The following is a 19443-nucleotide window of genomic DNA, read 5'->3' on the forward strand; positions in this document are numbered from 1 at the left end:
ATGAAGTTTGTAGGAAAGCTTCTTTCAAAAAGTAGAAGTATCAGAAGATGTTCGAACAACAAAGTCATAGAAGAAGTTCTAACTCAAGCTTTCTTAACTATTTGATTTCATCAATCTAATTAAGTGTACAAGTAAGCCCATAATAAACTAGCATACATGTAGGTAGGCTGCAGGGAAGAAATCACTTTCAAAAGGTAATGAACAAGGAAACACTACTATATAAACTCAACAGTTTGGAATAATTTCCCCTAGATTAGTGCCAGTTGCTATTTAACAACTTGTTTACATTTATAGTTAAATTTCTTTGCTTCTGAGACATCTTTGAACCTTACTACTTAAAATGACATCTTCAGAGCAACAGCACTGGTGTTATCTGAGACCTTGTCAGATACTCAGAATATCAGGCTCTACCCCTGATCTACTAAAAATGAGAATCTGCATTTTAACAAGAGCCCTAAGTGATCTGTAGGCCACAAATTTGAGAATCTCTGGATTATGGAATGACCAGCTGTGACACTGTTGGAAACAGGCTAATATAAAAAAGAATACAGGCAAATCAATAGGGACAAAAAGTACATTAGTGACTGCCAATGGCTGCAGGATCGGGGAAAGGCAAATTACTACTAGGTATACATACATACTGTTTCTTTCTGGAGTGGTGAAATTAGAGAGCAGTGATGATTGAACAACTGTGTGAATATACTTAAAATCAATGAATTGTATACTTCAAAAGAATGTATTTTATGGTATGTGAATTATATCTCACTTTTCAGAACAGAATGTTAATAGCACTGGGCCTTTGCAGCCTCTCCCATTAAGATGTCTAAATGGTTATTTCAATACTATATATGGTTGGCTGGTTTAAATATTAATGGTTGGCTATTAAAATTAAATATGAGTTACACGGAAAACTATTCTCTTTAATAAAACCACCCAACTTTTTTTTTTTTTACAGAGACAGAGAGAGAGAGTCAGAGAGAGGGACAGACAGGGACAGACAGGATGGGGAGATGAGAAGCATCAATCATTAGTTTTTCATTGCGCATTACAATACCTTAATTGTTCACTGATTGCCTTCTCATACGTGCCTTGACTGCAGGCCTTCAGCAGACCGAGTAACCCCTTGCTCGAGCCAGCGACCTTGGGCTCAAGCTGGTGAGCTTTTTGCTCAAACCAGATGAGGCCTCGCTCAGGCTGGTGACCTCGGGGTCTCGATCCTGGGTCTTTCGCATCCCAGTCCGATGCTCTATCCACTGCACCACTGCCCAGTCAGGCAAAACCACCCAACTTTTATATATTAAGAGCCTACTTTGTTTTAAACACTGTACTAAAGCCTGACCTGTGCTGGCGCAAGTGGATAAAGCATCAACCTGGAATTCTGAGGTTGCTGGTTTGAAACGCAGGGCTTGCCTCATCGAGGTACATATGTGAAGCAACTATGAGTTGATGCTTCCCACTTCTCGCCCCCCACTCCCTTTCTCTCTCTCTCTCTCCTCTCTCTAAAAACAATAAATAAAATCTTAAAAAGAAAAATCCTCTAAACACTGTACTAGATAGATTCCTAAGATTTAATAGTGAATATATTAAGACTCAATCACTGACCTAAATTTTATGAAGGCAGAGTGATCTATACTAAAAAGACTTTCAAAATGCTAATACATGAATGACAAAAAAACACCCTGCAACAATGGGAATTTCAATTCCATAAAGACCACTAGATTGTTCGTTTTTATGCTAGAAGAAAACAAGAGCATTGCAAATTATTAATAACTTAATTATGGAATGTTTTATATAATAAATGATTTCTTTATGTGTCTGGGAAAATTCTGAGAATAAATCCACATACCATGCATAACTGAACAGATAGAAACTCCCTGATACGAAGAAGAAAAACAGATCAAACAAGTACAAACAGTCTTCGTGGTTTCACAAACAGTTACAGTTATGGAACAGACCTACTTTGGGCAAATGGTAAAAAAAAAAATAGAAAGAAAAAAGAAAATGACAAAATATATATGACATAAGAAAGAAATAAGAAAACCAACAATTAGGAAAAGCAATAGGAGAAAAAATTAAATAAAAAATCAAATGATGAGGCCCTGGCCGGTTGGCTCAGCGGTAGAGCGTCGCCCTGGCGTGCGGGAGACCCGGGTTCGATTCCCGGCCAGGGCACATGGGAGAGGCGCCCATTTGCTTCTCCATCCCCCCCCTTCCTCTCTGTCTCTCTCTTCCCCTCCCGCAGCCAGGGCTCCATTGGAGCAAGAGATGGCCCGGGCGCTGGGGATGGCTCCTTGGCCTCTGCCCCAGGCGCTGGAGTGGCTCTGGTCGCGGCGGAGCGACGCCCCGGAAGGGCAGAGCATCGCCCTCTCGTGGGCAGAGCGTCGCCCCTGGTGGGCCTGCCGGGTGGATCCCGGTCGGGCGCATGCAGGAGTCTGTCTGACTGTCTCTCCCCGTTTCCAGCTTCAGAAAAAAATAAAAAAATAAAAGAACTAAAAAAAAAAAAATCAAATGATGAGATAAAAATATTACTTAGTGTATTAATAAGCTTCACAAATGTCTTTAATTCAACTTGAAAATTTGGGGAACAATCAGAATTTCTTTTCAGAATCTCCTGAATTGTGAAGTCCACAAATTAATCAATTCACATATACCACAGGATAGATTTAACACAACCTAAAGCCCTGGCCGGTTGGCTCAGCGGTAGAGCGTCGGCCTAGCGTGCGGAGGACCCGGGTTCGATTCCCGGCCAGGGCACATAGGAGAAGCGTCCATTTGCTTCTCCACCCCTCCGCCGCGCTTTCCTCTCTGTCTCTCTCTTCCCCTCCCGCAGCCAAGGCTCCATTGGAGCAAAGATGGCCCGGGCGCTGGGCATGGCTCTGTGGCCTCTGCCTCAGGCGCTAGAGTGGCTCTGGTCGCAATATGGCGACGCCCAGGATGGGCAGAGCATCGCCCCCTGGGGGGCAGAGCACCGCCCCTGGTGGGCGTGCCGGGTGGATCCCGGTCGGGCGCATGCGGGAGTCTGTCTGACTGTCTCTCCCTGTTTCCAGCTTCAGAAAAATGAAAGAAAAAAAAAAAAAAACACAACCTAAAAAACGAGGGTAACTCAATGCTACCCAAAACAATACACAAATTATCAACTCAATTACACATTCTACAATTAAATATATTTCTATACTGATTAGCATTTAAGTACTATAATAAAAATGCCTGACTCCTATACATTTAAATGTTATTTCATCATAAATAATTTTTTTTTTTTTTTTTTTGTATTTTTCTGAAGCTGCAAACGGGGAGAGACAGTCAGACTTCCGCATGCGCCCGACCGGGATCCACCCGGCACGCCCACCAGGGGCAACGCTCTGCCCACCAGGGGGCGATGCTCTGCCCCTCCGGGGCGTGGCTCTGCCGCACCAGAGCCACTCTAGCGCCTGGAGCAGAGGCCAAGGAGCCATCCCCAGCGCCCGGGCCATCTTTGCTCCAATGGAGCCTTGGCTGCGGGAGGAGAAGAGAGAGACAGAGAGGAAGGAGGGGGTGGGAGTGGAGAAGCAAATGGGCGCTTCTCCTATGTGCCCTGGCCGGGAATTGAACCCCGGGCCCCCGCACGCGAGGCCGACGCTCTACCGCTGAGCCAACCGGCCAGGGCCCTATTTTTTAATAATAAGAGGTAAGAATGATTTTTCAATTATGCCTGTAAATAGGTTATATCTATCATCTATCAATTTCAGTTTAGGATAGTTAAGGGGACTATAAAATAATTGTTATATTTAGGAGTGAAATTAGGTAACAAGGTATGTGTATCTTAACTTTACTAGATAAATTATTTTCTTCAGTGTTATACTACAGTAATTTACAATTCCATTAGCATTATGTGACAGTTCTAGTATCACTGCAAATACTTGATACTGTCACCAATCTGGTGGGCAAAAATGTACATCTTATTGTGGTTTTATTTTATATTTCTCTCATCATATTATAATTGAGTATCTATTAGCCATTAATGTTTCACTTATTTATAAAGTTTCTCTTTACTCTTTGGCTTATTTTTCTTTCTTTTTTTTAATTCAGTGAGAGACAGACTCCTGCATGCGCCCTGACAAAGATCCACCCAACAAGCCCACTAAGGGGAGATACTCTGCCCATCTGGGGCATTGCTCCATTGCTCAGCAACCAAGCTCTTCTTAGTGCCATGGAGCCATCTTCAGCACCTGGGGCCAATTCACTCTAGTCGAGCCATGGCTGCAGAGGAGAAGAGGGAGAGAAAGAAAGAAGCAAGAGGGGGCAGGATGGAGCAGATGGGTGTTTCTCTTAGGATGTCCTGAATCGAATCCAGGACATCCACATGCTGGACCAATGCTCTAACACTGAGCCAACCAGCCAGGGCCTGGCCTATTTTTCTACTGGATTAAAAATGCCTAGCCTAACCAGGCAGTGGCGCAGTGGATAGAACGTCAGACTGGGATGTGGAGGACCGAGGTTCGAAACCCCAAGGTCGCCACCTTGAGCACAGGCTCATCTGGTTTGAGCAAGACTCAACAGCTTGAGCCCAAGATCACTGGCTCGAGCAAGGGGTCACTAGGTCTGCTATAGCCTCCCAGTCAAGGCACATATGAGAAATCAATCAATGAACAACTAAGGAGACTGAGGAGCTGCAACAAAGAATTGATTCTTCTCATTTCTCTCCCTTCCTGTCTGTCTGTCCCTATCTGTCCCTCTCTCTCTCTCTCTGTCTCTACCACAAAAACAAACAAAAAACCTAAATTGAAGAATTTTGAGGAAGAATAGATTAAAGTAAGCATCATGCCAGCAACATCCAAAGACCAAAACCACAAATAAAGTTAGGCCTATTAATCAGATTATTTTAAAAATATAAGGTGGTATGGCAAATTTATTAGAAAGGCAGGTAATCCAAAAGTTAAAAAAAATAAAAGAAAGCTTTTCTAAAACAGAACCTACTTATAATAGAAAAAAGCTGACAAAACAGCTTGCACCCAAACTTCAGTTACTTACTACTCTGCAAATAAGATTTTCAAATGTTTTTCTTTAATTACAAAAACTATTTTTATTGATTTTAAAGAGAGGGGAGAAAAAGAGGGGGCTAGGAGCGAGAAGCATCAACTCGCAAAAGTTGCCTCTTGCATGTGTCTTGACCAGGCAAGCCCAAGGCTTGGAACCAGTGACCTCAGCATTCCAGGTCAATCCACTGCACCACCACAAGTCAGGCCAAATATGTTTTTCTTTTCTTGTATTATTTTACTATCAAGAATACCTAGCATTATCTTGAGCAAATTTAATACTTTGCAGTCACTTTGTTTGAAATGCTATTTTACTTTCAACTCTTTGAATGCTGTATTATCTAATCACATCACTAAAATCTACAAAGTAAAAAATTTCCAATTAAATATAACATTCCTCTAAGAAAAAAAAAGGCTCATTCAAATTTTGAAAATTACTGAGCTACGGCCCTAGCTGGTTGGCTCAGTGGTAGAGCATCGGCCCAGCATGTGGATGTCCTGGGTTCAATTCCTGATCTGGACACACTGGAGAAGCAACCATCTGCTTCTCCACCCCTCCCCCTCTCCTTTCTATCTCTCTCTTCCCCTCCCGCAGCCATGGCTTGGCTTGAGCAAGTTGGTCCCAGGCACTGAGGATGGCTCCATGACCTCCCCTCAGGTGCTAAAATAGCTGTTGCCAAGCAATGGAGAAAGGGACCCAGATGGGCAGAGCATCACCCCATAGCGGGCTTGCCAAGTGGATCCTGGTTGGCACCCTTGTGGGAGTCTGTCTGTCTCCCCGCTTCTCACTTAAGAAAATTACTGAGCTGCAAAGTATGCTAAGAAGCTTGTAAACCTGTATTTATCAGTCTATATTATTCCTATTATATGCTGTCTATTATAGCATATATAATAGAATATATATTATATATATAATTATATATAGCATATATAATAGTATATATATATAGCATATAGTAAAATAGAATTATCTGTTTTTGAACAGTAATTTTCATTCCTTCAAAATTTAGTCTAATAACTCTAGTTTGTATCTGTGAAGTTCCACTGCATCTTGACCTTACACTGTTCTCATTATTTTTGTTATTGTTTCGTTATTTAAGTCTAAGATCTATATTAAAAATATGAGCAGCTTATGTTACTGATATAAGAAAAAGAGATATAAGACCAAAGCAACAGAATAATAATCTGTGAGACTATGTCATTATGCTAATCCACTGGTACTTGAAGTACTTATTTTAAAAAAATGCCTTCAGTTTCAGATTATAAAGTGGGAGAGAATATTCCTTTGATTCAGATAGGCTTGGGAGTTGTATCTGGACTTTACCAGTATTTCTGTATATCTTGGGCAAGTTGCTATTAGTACCAGGACTCATTTTCTAAAATGTAACTGGGTAATAAAGAATGTAACCAGGGGGGGGAAAGCATGTTACCATGCCTGTGTGCAGCACTATGGACATGTCCAGGAAATATCTAAAATATATCTAATATCTCACTTCTTAAGGCCTTGCAAGCAGGGCTTGAAAGCTATAGTACCATTTCAAAGTAAACAATGAGATACCACTGCATACCTATTAGAATGCCTAAAATCCAGAAAACTAACAACAACAAATGATAGCAAGGATGTGCAGCAACAAAAACTCTTACCCATTTTTGATGGAAATGCAAAATGGTACAGCCACTTTGGAAGACAGTTTGGCAGTTTCTTAAAAAAATTAAACATACTCTTACCATCATAATCCAGCAATTGTGAACCTTGGTATTTACCCAAAGGAGCTGAAAAGTTATGTCCACCAAGATGTACTTTAGTAGATGGATGGAAACTGTAGTACATCCAGATAATGAAATATTATGCAGTGCTAAAAACAAATGAGCTATTGAACCATAAAAGACATTGAAAATCTTTTATTTTCTGAGAGAGAGGAAGTCTAGTAAAACCAAATAGTAATTTTGCAGTTGAAAAATACAGTAAATAAAATGAAAATCTAACCAGACGGGCTCAGCAGCATATCGGAGTTGGCAGACAAAAGAATCAGCAAACTTGAAGAGAGGCAAAAGTACTTTCTCCAGACAACAAATAGAAAAAAAAAAATTAGAAAAAACGAACAGAACATCAGAGATCTGTGAGATAACATCAAGCCTATAAATATACATATAATGTGAGTCCTTAGGAGGAGAGGGAATAAAGGGGCAGAAAGAATATCTAAAGAAATTATGGGCTAACCAGGCGATGGCACAGTGGATAGAGCATCAAAATGGGATGCAGAGGACCCAGGTTTGAAACCCTGAGGTCGCCACCTTGAGCATGGGGTCGCTGGCTTGAGCAAGGGGTCACTCAGTCTGCTGTAGCCCCCTAGTCAAGGCACATATGAGAAAGCAATCAAAGAACAACCAAGGACACTAAGGAGCCGCAATGAAGAATTGATGCTTCTCATCTCTCTCCCTTCCTCTCTGTCTGTCCCTATCTGTCCCTCTCTCTGTCTCTCTTCCTGTCTCTGTCACCAAAAAAATTAATAAATAAAAACACAATGAGATATCTCACATCTGTTAGAATGGCTATCATCAAAACAACAAGAGGTAACACATAGTAGCCAAGGATGTGGAGAAAAAAGAACCCACAGACTCCTCAGCATTACAGAAGTGTTGTTTTCAAACAGTGCATCTATACAGTGTTCCCTTATCTATCACGGGGCTTAGGTTCCAGAACTCCCCACAATAGACAAAAATCCGTGAAGTAGCGACCTTATATTTATTTTATTATTTATATATATTTTAAGGCTTTATAAACCCTCCCCACACTTATAAACCTGTCTCACACTCTTTTTATGTTGTTTCCAATTTTTTAGGCTAGAAAATTTTTATTTTACAGCAAAAATAATTAAAATATATAAAAATATGTATATACTGCAAAATCTCGAGGTATAGCGAATAACTCGCGATACAAAATTAGATATATATAATTTAAAAATCTGCAATACAGTGAGACCACAAAAAGTGAACCACAATATGGCAAGGAACGACTGTACTTGGGTTTTCATTTCCTAATGATCATATACCCTAAATTTCAGCTAAATTACCCAGTTAACTTGTGGAAGGTGAATTAATGTTAAACTAAATATAGTACTCTAAAGTAGCACAATTACACCCAGTGATATTCATAATGGTTGAGATGATAATGTTTAAGAATTTTAGGGAGTTAAAATACACTTACAAAATGATTATTCTGGCAAAATGTTTGTAACAGCATTTTATAATTAATAGAAAACTGTCAAAATGAAAATTTTTAAGCAATATATTTATATTCTAAAGCATACCTAGTCTCATGAACTAATTAAATTTTTTTTTGTTCTGCTTCTTTATTCAACAAACACCTGCTATGTGCCAAATACTATGCTAAAATCTTTTTTTTTTTTTAATTATTTATTTATTTATTCATTTTAGAAAGGAGAGGGAGAGAGAGAGAGAGAGAGAGAGAAAGGGGGGAGGAGCAGGAAGCATCAACTCCCATATGTGCCTTGACCAGGCAAGCCCAGGGTTTTGAACCGGCGACCTCAGCATTTCCAGGTCAACGCTTTACCCACTGCACCATCACAGGTCAGGCAAGAATTGCTTTAAGAAGCACTTGTGCTAAAATCTAAGGATAAAAGACAAGGTCCCTAACTCACAATCTAGTGAGAAGCTCCCATTCTGAAATAAAAAAATTTCACAAATAATGGAACTAGGACTTGTGACTAATTTAGCTACTAAGGCAAATAGACACTCAGGTCTACAGATTTCCTGCCTCATATATTTTTTGCACCACATTTTTTCTTATTGCTAAGAGTGATGATGAAGGACTTCCATGTGAGTGAAGAGAAACATGGAATTGTGGGCAATATAGTTACCAAATTAGAGACATAAGTCCCTATTAGATATGATATCATGAAAACGCCCCTATATAAAATAATTAAGAAACTAAAGAATTAAATAAGAAACTAAAGAACTACAATAAGGTGCAATAATACAGTAGTAAGCCTTCTAAGCCATATTTATGGTTTTGTCCGTTTACCGATCTATTAAATGGGAATGTTAAAAACATTTATTTCATATCCCTGTTAGGAAAACTAAATTAATACCTGAAAGTACTTAGTAAACCTGGTACTTGGTAAATAGTAAATGTTAGGTATTTTTATGAACAATCACTTCTTAAATGCATATGTGTGTCATTTAAAGACAAAAAAACAGGCCCTGGCCAGTTGGCTCAGCAGTAGAGCATTGGCCCAGCATACGATTCCTAGGAAGTCCCAGGTTCGATTCCCAGTCAGGGAACACAGGAGAAGTGACCATTTGCTTTCTCCACCCCTCCCCATCTCTCTTCTCTCTCTCTCTCTTCTCTCTCTCTCTCTCTCTCTCTCCCACTCCCACAGCCATGGCTCAATTGCTTCAAGCAAGTTGGCCCCAGGAGATAAGGACAGCTCCATAGCCCCACCAGAGGTGCTAAAATAGCTCAGTTGCCAAGCAACAAAGCAATGGCCCCAGATGGACAGAGCATCACTGATAGGGGGTTTGCCAGGTGCATCCTGGTTGGGAGCTCATGCGGGAGTCTGTGTCTCTGCTTCCCTGCCTCTTACTTAATAAAAGAAAAAAAAAAAAAAAGATAAAAAACTTTTTTTTTGAATTGTTGAGAAAATAATTTATGTTATCTTTATTTTGCTAGTTTTTTTTAAAAAATTCATTTTAGAGAGGAGAAAGAGAGAGAAGGAAAGAGAAGAGTAGGAAGCATCAACTCTCATATGTGCCTTGAGCAGGCAAGCCCAGGATTTCAAACCAGCGACTTCAGTGTTCCCAGTAGATGTTTTATCCACTGCGCCACCACAGGTCAGGCTATTTTACTAGTTTTGATTGTTTTAATTACCTGCCCCAGATAGGAATGATCTTTCTCTCTATCCTACTACTATGATGGTTTTATTTTTCTAGCAACTAGTAAAATCTAGCACTAAAACAAGTATTTAAGCATGCTAGGTAGCTCAGTTGGTTAAAGCACCATCCTAATAGGACAAAGTTGTGGGTTTGATCCCTGGTCAGGGCACACACAAAAACCAACTAATGAATGCATAAATAAGTGAAACAACAAACTGATGCTTCTGTCTCTCTTTCTTTCTCTCTCTCTCTCTCTCAAATTAATAAATAAAAAATTTTTTAAAACGTGTATTTCAGAAAAAATATTTAATATGCATAATATCTAACAGTATCATCCCTTTCTCTATAAAGACATATTTCAGTTCTAAAAGTACAGCACGGATGGACCTGGAGAACATTATGTTTAGTGAAATAAGCCAGTCAGAGAAAGACAAGTACCATGTGATTTCACTCACTGTGGAATCTAATGAACAAAATGAACTGACAAGCAAAATAGAGACAGACTCATACATAGACAGCAGGCTGACATCTGTCACGGGGCAGGGGGCTGGGTGAGGGTAGTAGAGGAGTTGAGAAAAAAAGGACAAAAAAAGAAAATAACTCACAGACACAGACTCAAATTACTATAGTGACTGCGAAGGGAGGGTAGGGCAGGGTATGGGGGATAAATGGTGACAAAGACTTCACTTAGGATGGTGAACACATAAGACAGTGTACAGGTGATGTGTTGTAGAAGTGGGCACCTGAAACCTGTATAATAATGTTAGGCACTGCCACCCCAATAAATTCAATTTAGAAAATAAAATAAAATTACAGAAATAATAGGCATTAAGTTATTAATTACATTGGATCACCATTTAAATTAAGTAAATCATCATTTAGCTCAGAATTCTCAATATCATTCAAAGAATATTCAAATATGATTTTCAAATAATCAGCAAATTTATGCTGCTTTTTTCATCTTATATAAAATATCATTAACATCTTTGAAATAACCATGCATTGTATATATTAATAATCTATTTTATATTAATCTCAATAAACATCTAACATTGATAACAAAATAAATAATATATTTATATCCACTTACTGCAATCTCTCTACAAGCCGACATGGATATTCCTGTGCCTTCAATTTGCTTCAATGCATATTCCTTTTCATCTTTTCTGCATATGAACAAAAAAAATTATTTTTCTATACATTATTTTCAGATTCAAAACAATTACAAAAACAATGAAAATGCACTAGTCTTTCAGTGATATGTACACACTCTCACATGCATGCACTGCTTACTATTTCTGATATTTCAACTACAGAAATATGAAATACTGAAAGAAATTCATGTCACAATGAAAATACTAGACAAAGCCAAAACATAAAATTTATTTTTTTTATTTATTTTTTTTTCATTTTTTTCATTTTTCTGAAGCTGGAAACAGGGAGAGACAGTCAGACAGACTCCCGCATGCGCCCGACCGGGATCCACCCGGCACGCCCACCAGGGGCGGTGCTCTGCCCCCCAGGGGGCGATGCTCTGCCCATCCTGGGCGTCGCCATATTGCGACCAGAGCCACTCTAGCGCCTGAGGCAGAGGCCACAGAGCCATGCCCAGCGCCTGGGCCATCTTTGCTCCAATGGAGCCTTGGCTGCGGGAGGGGAAGAGAGAGACAGAGAGGAAAGCGCGGCGGAGGGGTGGAGAAGCAAATGGACGCTTCTCCTATGTGCCCTGGCCGGGAATCGAACCCGGGTCCTCCGCACGCTAGGCCGACGCTCTACCGCTGAGCCAACCGGCCAGGGCCAAACATAAAATTTAAAATGGAAACAGACAAGATACTAACCAAATTTCAAAAAGTAAACAAACATTAATTTTTAAAAAAAGTAAATATGAATATAAGCTCAAGCACATTGCAAGATTACTCCTATATTTATCTGTTATAAACATTACCAACAAAAGTAAATGCCAGATGTAAACTCTTATATTCATTTAAAGTAATTCCACAGTATTAGAACCAGTTAGTAGAAGGGAGGAGCTATAAAAGAATGGTGACCTGTTGGGACACCCTAGTTCTCACCTAGGAGAGGGTACATTACTTTTGCCTTACAAGCTCAACCAAAAGCCTTGGAAAGACTTAGAAACTCCAATCACCATCATCTCATTCTCAAGAACCCAGTGGTTACAGTGGATTTTCCAAGTAATGGAAGTAGGATTAGGAATTCTGAAAAACTACAGTAGTTATCAGGGTGCTTAACCAAGTGAAGAGTGTAGTTCAATGATAATTATACAGTACATAAAAAGGGTAACATTATCAGATGAGTGGCTAGGATCACACATCTGGGTACTAATACCAGAAGCAACCACATCAAGGTCCCAGCTAATGTCACAAATGTGATTCATATCGAGGGTTGTTCTGATAAGAGGAGTATAATCCATGCCCTCTAAATTTTTTTTTTTTTTTTTTTTTTCATTTTTCTGAAGCTGGAAACAGGGAGAGACAGTCAGACAGACTCCCGCATGCGCCCGACCGGGATCTACCCGGCACGCCCACCAGGGGCGATGCTCTGCCCACCAGGGGGCGATGCTCTGCCCCTCCGGGGCGTCGCCATGTTGCGACCAGAGCCACTCTAGCGCCTGGGGCAGAGGCCACAGAGCCATCCCCAGCGCCCGGGCCATCTTTGCTCCAATGGAGCCTTGGCTGCGGGAGGGGACGAGAGAGACAGAGAGGAAAGCGCGGCGGAGGGGTGGAGAAGCAAATGGGCGCCTCTCCTGTGTGCCCTGGCCGGAAATCGAACCCGGGTCCTCCGCACGCTAGGCCGACGCTCTACCGCTGAGCCAACCGGCCAGGGCCCACATGCCCTCTAAATTTTGTCTTTTGATTATATTACAGCCTCAGCTAGGTATCATCATGTCACGATGGTTTTGTCAAATGGTAATACCTACATGGTGCCATATCTGTCCTACTTAACTATTTCTCATTTTCTCCATTCTGTATTTATGAGCAGATGAATAAGTTTAAGAGGTTATTCATATGCATTTTAAAACATCACTTTAAATGCCTTTTGAAGATTTTCATAAACATCCATGTTTTGGCAAATATCTTAGTTATGGTTACTTTCCACTACAGTCAGTTTGAAAATTATATCTATTTGTCTTCCAGTACATGGCATTCAAAATAATTAAGCAGCATTTTGAGAAACAGAAAACACACCAGATATATCAACAAGATGGCCTGTTATCAATTAATAAAATGATAACCATGAAGATCATCAGAAACATGGAAAATGTTAACCATATACCCATATACTACTGAAGAAATACACAAATTATATATACCACATAAAAATATACATATATCTAGACATATGTTGAGGTAATATAACAAATGAAAAACAGTGTGTTAAGATGTAGAAAGTTATGTTAACTAGCTTTAGTATTAATACTTTGTTGTCTTTTAAAATTAGAATTAAAAGAAAAATGAAAAAATTCAAAGCATGTGACACTCTAAAAACAGCCACCTACTAAAACAATCTTTAGTATTCAAAGTGATATCTTAGGCATGTTCCAAGAGCAAAGTAAAGAACATGGAAAGCTTAAGTAATCATCGTTTCTTTTTTCTCTATCCTGTCTCCTCCAAACATAAAACCACCAGACTTTCTTAGACTACTCAGAAGCCACCAAGAAGTACAAGCAGCAGGAAACTGAATGTAATTAAAACCAAATGTCCCCCTCACCCTAAATATGTATGTGGGTATGTGTGTGAGAGCACTTGTGCCTGCGAACTTATTACAGTGCTTACAAATATAAATTTCATAATTTAATAATTAACTAGCAGGCATCAATTATAAAATATTTAAATTTAATAAATTAAAATATATTAAAATTTATATAATCTTTCTGACAAAATTTCAATATAAAATCATAATTTTTAAAACATAAATATTTCAATCCCCAATTCCCATAAATGAATTGCTCCAGAAGCTCATGTATTTGCATAGTTTTATTTTTAATACTGTTAAGAATATTACACAATCTGGATAAGTTATCGTTGCTATGGAAACTATAAGATTTTTTTGCAGCAAATCAAAAAGTACAAAATTAACACATCACATTAATGACTTTTGAATTTCACATCTAGCTGTCAATGGTTTTTGAAAGCTTGAACAGAACAGACTGAAGTATATGGGCTTCTTTGAATAATATGAATAGGATCTAGGAACAAACCCAGTTAATTATTTTACCTAATAAGTTTAACATAACTTCCATCTGCTAAATATGTACTATAAAATACTCCACGATCTACAAACTTAAGAATTACCTGCAACTTTTAGATTGAGAATCAAGCTATCATTACCATTTCTCTTGTATATTAGCTGGCAAATGGTAAGTGATGCTATGGCATCTGAGGTTCACCATATGAAGAAGTGGGAGACTCCAGGGGGCATATGAAACTCACTTTTACCACAGTACTCTATCAATGCCAATCTTTGGTCACATGCCACAAAGCCCACAAACATTTCAATGATTATTACCACATGAGGCAGGGAAACTTTATTACTCTCAACTCATGTGAATGACCTTCTCCAGGAGCTCCTCCAAATGGCAGTGACAACTCATATATCACAGCTTGCATGACTCAGTCACATATAATATTAAATACCATAGGTATAATTTGTTCTTTTACATGACAAGGCTGAAAAGCAGGTGAACCTTGCCTATACTGTTATAATAGTCTGACTTTTAGGGGAAGCTTAGTTTTGTTGTGTGTTTTTTTTTAGCAAGAGAGACAGGGACAGACAGGCAGGAAGGGAGAGACGAGAAGCATCAATTCTTCATTGAGGCACCATTGCTGTTTATTGATTGCCTTCGTATAGGTGCCTTGACGGGGGGACTACAGCAAAGCAAGTGATCCCTTGCTCAAGCCAGTGACTTTGAGTTTCAAGCCAGGGACCTTTGGGCTCAAGCCAGCGACCATGGGGTCCTGTCTATGATTCCACACTCAATCCAGTGACCCCACACTCAAGCCAGATGAGCCCATGCTCAAGCCAGAGACCTTGGGGTTTCGAACCTGGGTCCTCCATATCCCAGTCTGACACTCTATCCACTGTGCCATCGCCTGGACAGGCTATTCTTTCTTAAAACTATTTTATTTCTAAATAAAAGTAGTTTATCATTTACTATAATAAAGACAGACAAAGCAATTTCAAAGCTATCAGGGAAATGGCTCTCTATTTTAGTGCATATTAGATACTATGGTTTCAGCACCTACATAATGAAAATAATCAAGAGTTTACTAAAGAAATCCAAGAGAATTAAAAATATATAAATTTGTACTATAAACATGGATATATAAGGTCTACCGGAAAGTTGTCCGTTTTTGGAATAAAACAAAATACAAATTTTTCTTACCGTCAATAAACTTTATTAAATAATATAATTGCCATTATTATTAATGATTTCTTGCCAGCGTGAGGGCAATTTGTATATCCCATTTTTGAAAAATGTTTTATCTTTGATGCAAAAAATTGAACCAGTGCTTGTTTGATCTCTTCTTCATTTTTGAATTTTTTGCCCTTCAAAAAATTTTGTAAGGACAAAAACAAGTGATAGTCGGAGGGTGCTAAGTCCGGGGAATATGGTGGATGTGACAGAATTTCCCAGCCTAGTTCTGCAATTTTTTGACGAGTCCCCAAAGCAGCATGTGGCCTGGCATTATCATGATGCAGTATGATGTTCTTCCTATTGAACATCGCCGGCCTCTTTTCTTGGACTGCTGTCTTGAAATAATCCAGTTGCCGACAATACTTCTCCGAATTGAGCTTTTCGTTTGGTTTTAAAAGCTCATAATATATTGGTACTCAAATGTCCCACCATATACACAACATTCTCTTATTCAGAGTCAAATTTGGTTTAGAGGTGGAAGGGCTAGGTTTTCCGGGTTTACATATGCCCTTTTCCTTACGATGTTTTCGTACCATCTTCTGCATGTCCTATCAGAAACTGTACCTTCACCAAACACTTTCAATAAATTTCTACATGCTTCTGTAGCATTTCTTCCTTGTTGAAATTCATAAAAATTACAGTGGCGTAAATGAACTTTATCAGTAGCCATGGGTACACTATCGCTTCACACATAAGACTAACGTGAATCAACTTTGTTTTAGTTAACTTGCTACGTCAGTGTGTATACATTAAGTGATAAAAATAGAGAGGCACACATGCGCCAAATAAACATGTACTTACGTGTCGAAACTTGTGATAGAAACAAACAGTACTTTCCGGTAGACCTTATATTTAATACATAATTTTTAAAAATGTAATGGTATTTCTCATATATGTTAGTAATGTGTATCAAAACCATGCAGACTTCACTGTCAACAGTCACAAAGAAATCAACTGTTCAACAGGAACATTACATAACAACAAAATAGAAAAAGAAATGTGGCAGAAACTGTGATCCTATTACTTCTAGCTGAGAGACTATGTTCTGAAAAACTCTTGAGACAAGCAATTCTATAGATAGTAGAAAAACTATAAAGCACATAATTGTGCAAATTGTAGAAATTATTGCCTTAAAATAAAATTTCTACCAGACTCAGTGGTAGAATTTATTTTTTTAAGTTTTTCTAATTTATTCATTTTAGATAGGAGAGAGAGTGAGAGAGACAGAGAGAGAGAAGGGGTGAGGAGCAGGAAGCATCAACTCCCACATGTGCCTTGACCAGACAAGTGCAGGGTTTCGAACCGGCGACTTCAGCGTTCCAGGTCGACGCTTTATCCACTGAGCCACCACAGGTCAGGCAGTGATAGAATTTAAATTTAATTCAGGACCCTGGCCAGTTGGCTGAAGAGTGGAGCGTCAGCCCAGTATGTGGAAATCCCAGGTTCATTTCCCAAGACAAGGCACACAGGAGAGGCTCTCATCTGCTTCTCCACCCTTCCTCCTCTTCTTTTCTGTCTCTCTCTTCCCCTCCCACATTAAAAGGCTCCAATGGAGCAAAGTTGGCCCGGGCGCTGAGGACAGCTCCATGGCCTCCACCTCAGGTACTAGAATGGCTCCAGCCACAATGGAGCAACGCCCCTTATGGGCAGAGCACCGTCCTCTGGTGGGCATGCTGGGTGGATCCCAGTCGGGCACACTCGGGCATCTGCCTGTCTGACTGCCTCCCTGCTTCCAACTTCAGAAAAATACAAAAAAAAATCTAATTCAGGGAAGAATTGCTCAAGCTAAAGAAATTAGTTCAGTAGGAGCATCTCATGAATGAAATATTAGGAAATGGTTAATGAAAATGATAGTCTTATACCTTTCAATAATGTACAAACTCGATGACCAGCCTCCAGTCACTTTTAACGAGGTGAAGAACCATGCAGCAGCCTGTATGCACAAGTATGTTTAAGGTCTGGCCAAAATTTCATTTTTTATAACCATAACTAAACAGTTTCAAGGCTTTCGGGATCCTACCAATAACACCATAAGGTGTCCAGATCAGCCCTGTGCCATCTTTGGTCCCAAGGACCAATAACAGACAAGAATTTAGAAGCATCTTTTAAAAAAAGATGTGGGAATTCAAGTTCAAGCAAGGTTACGGGGAAATTTTTATCCTTCAAACTAATAGGGTTAAAATCCATTTCTGTTTCTAAGGAAAACAGAAGAACCTCACTAATTTATTTTACATCAACCAACAAACAACTACTGAATAAATATTGCATACCCTAACACTATGCCAAACTCTGAGGATGAAGAAAATTAGATTACTTTAGATTTCACAGAGTTCAAAATCCAGGTGTAAAGAAATTCTGGCTGAGAGGGAAATACAAGCAAATGATATGACTCCCTCTGCACCCAAGAGGTATGCGTAACAGCTACAGAAAGAATGAAACTATTTCTTTCAGAGCTTTAAGAAAGGTATCTACATGAGTAATGCCTTTAAGAGAAGAGTTTTCCAGGTAGAGAAAGGATGAGGGGGTTGCAGAATTCCAGATGGAAGTACAGTATGAGAAAAACGAAAAGCATATTCACAAAACCACTGGTATTTAGTATGGCTGTAAGCTGAGGGCATGACAACAGGAACAAGAGATGAGATTAGAAAAGTAAAGGGAAGGGACTGTGTGAGCTCAGAAAAGAAGCTTATACTTCATATGTAAACAGTGTGGGGGAAAAAAGTTTTGAGAACAGAGACGGTACATTACCAGATTTTTGCTCAGAAAGATAACTGTGGTGCCAGAGCAAACATTTGTTAGGTTGCATCAAATGTCAAAGAAAAGATGAAGGACTAGATGAGAACAAGTGGCAGAAGAGAACAAATATGAATTCAAAAGTCATTTCTGGCCTGACCAGGCGATGGTGCAGTGGATAGAGCATCGGACAGAGGACCCAGGGACCCAGGTTCGAGACCCCAAGGTCGCCAGCTTCAGCGCGGGCTCATCTGGCTTGAGCAAAAAGCTCGCCAGCTTGGACCCAAGGTCTCTGGCTTGAGCAAGGAGTTATTCGGTCTGCTGAAGGCCCACGGTCAAGGCACATATGAAAAAGCAATCGATGAACAATTAAGGTGTCGCAACGAAGAACTGATGATTGATGCTTCTCATCTCTCTCCGTGCCTGTCTGTCTGTCTTTCCCTATCTATCCCTCTCTCTGACTCTCTGTCTCTGTAAAAAAAATAAAAATAAAGAGTTCTCAAAAGTCATTTCTGGCCCTGGCCGGTTGGCTCAGTGGTACAGCATCGGCCTGGCGTGCAGAAGTCCCGGGTTCGATTCCCAGCCAGGGCTCACAGGAGAAGCGCCCATCTGCTTCTCTACTCCTCTCCCTCTCCTTCCTCTCTGTCTCTCTCTTCCCCTCCCGCAGCCGAGGCTCCATTGGAGCAAAGATGGCCCGGGCGCTGGGGATGGCTCCTTGGCCTCTGCCCCAGGCCCTAGAGTGGCTCTGGTCACAACAGAGCGATGCCCCAGAGGGGCAGAGCATCGCCCCCTGGTGGGCAGAGGGTCGCCCCTGGTGGGCGTGCGGGGTGGATCCCGGTCGGGTGCATGCGGGAGTCTGTCTGTCTCTCCCCATTTCCAGCTTCAGAAAAATACCAAAAAAAAAAAAAAAAAAGTCATTTCTGAGTCAGAGCTAACAGATTTGATAACCAATTTGATTCTGTAGGTCAAGAAAAGACTCTGAAAACATGAAGTTTCTACTTTGTCTAATTGTGTGAATGATAAACCATTAACCAGAGACATGATGATGTAAATAAATGAAGACAAGAAAATATAAGATTTTACTCTAAAGGCAATGAAATGTACATATGAAGATTAATCTTACTAGCAAGAACTCAAATCAGATGTGTGAAAAAGAATTAGGTTACTGTGTGAGGTGGGAACCTTAATTAGTGTAATAGAAAGTTAGCTCCAAAAGGGGCTTAAAATAACCCTGTTACACCTGATCAGGTGCAGTGGATAGAGCGTCAGATTGGGATGCTGAGGACCCAGGTTCGAGACCCCGAGGTCACCAGCTTGAGTGCAGGCTCATCTGGTTCAAGCAAAGCTCACCAGCTTGGACCCAAG

The 19443-nt window shown here is 39.9% G+C and overlaps 1 protein-coding gene and 1 non-coding gene across 4 annotated transcripts in view; both read right to left on the reverse strand.

Annotated features, from left to right (window-relative positions):
* Window positions 1-19443, reverse strand: part of CDK19 (cyclin dependent kinase 19) — a 230587-nt gene that overhangs the window by 107556 nt on the left and 103588 nt on the right. For all 3 annotated transcript variants that reach the window (XM_066247731.1, XM_066247730.1, XM_066247729.1), the window contains one exon: window positions 10999-11074. In XM_066247731.1, the coding sequence (XP_066103828.1) occupies window positions 10999-11074 (76 nt within the window). The remainder of the gene's footprint in view (window positions 1-10998; window positions 11075-19443) is intronic.
* TRNAA-CGC (transfer RNA alanine (anticodon CGC)) lies at window positions 3568-3643 on the reverse strand. The gene has a single exon. It is a non-coding gene; the product is annotated as a tRNA-Ala (tRNA).

The sequence above is a fragment of the Saccopteryx bilineata genome, chromosome 12 (genome assembly GCF_036850765.1).
Source record: "Saccopteryx bilineata isolate mSacBil1 chromosome 12, mSacBil1_pri_phased_curated, whole genome shotgun sequence".
Lineage (NCBI taxonomy): Eukaryota > Metazoa > Chordata > Mammalia > Chiroptera > Emballonuridae > Saccopteryx > Saccopteryx bilineata.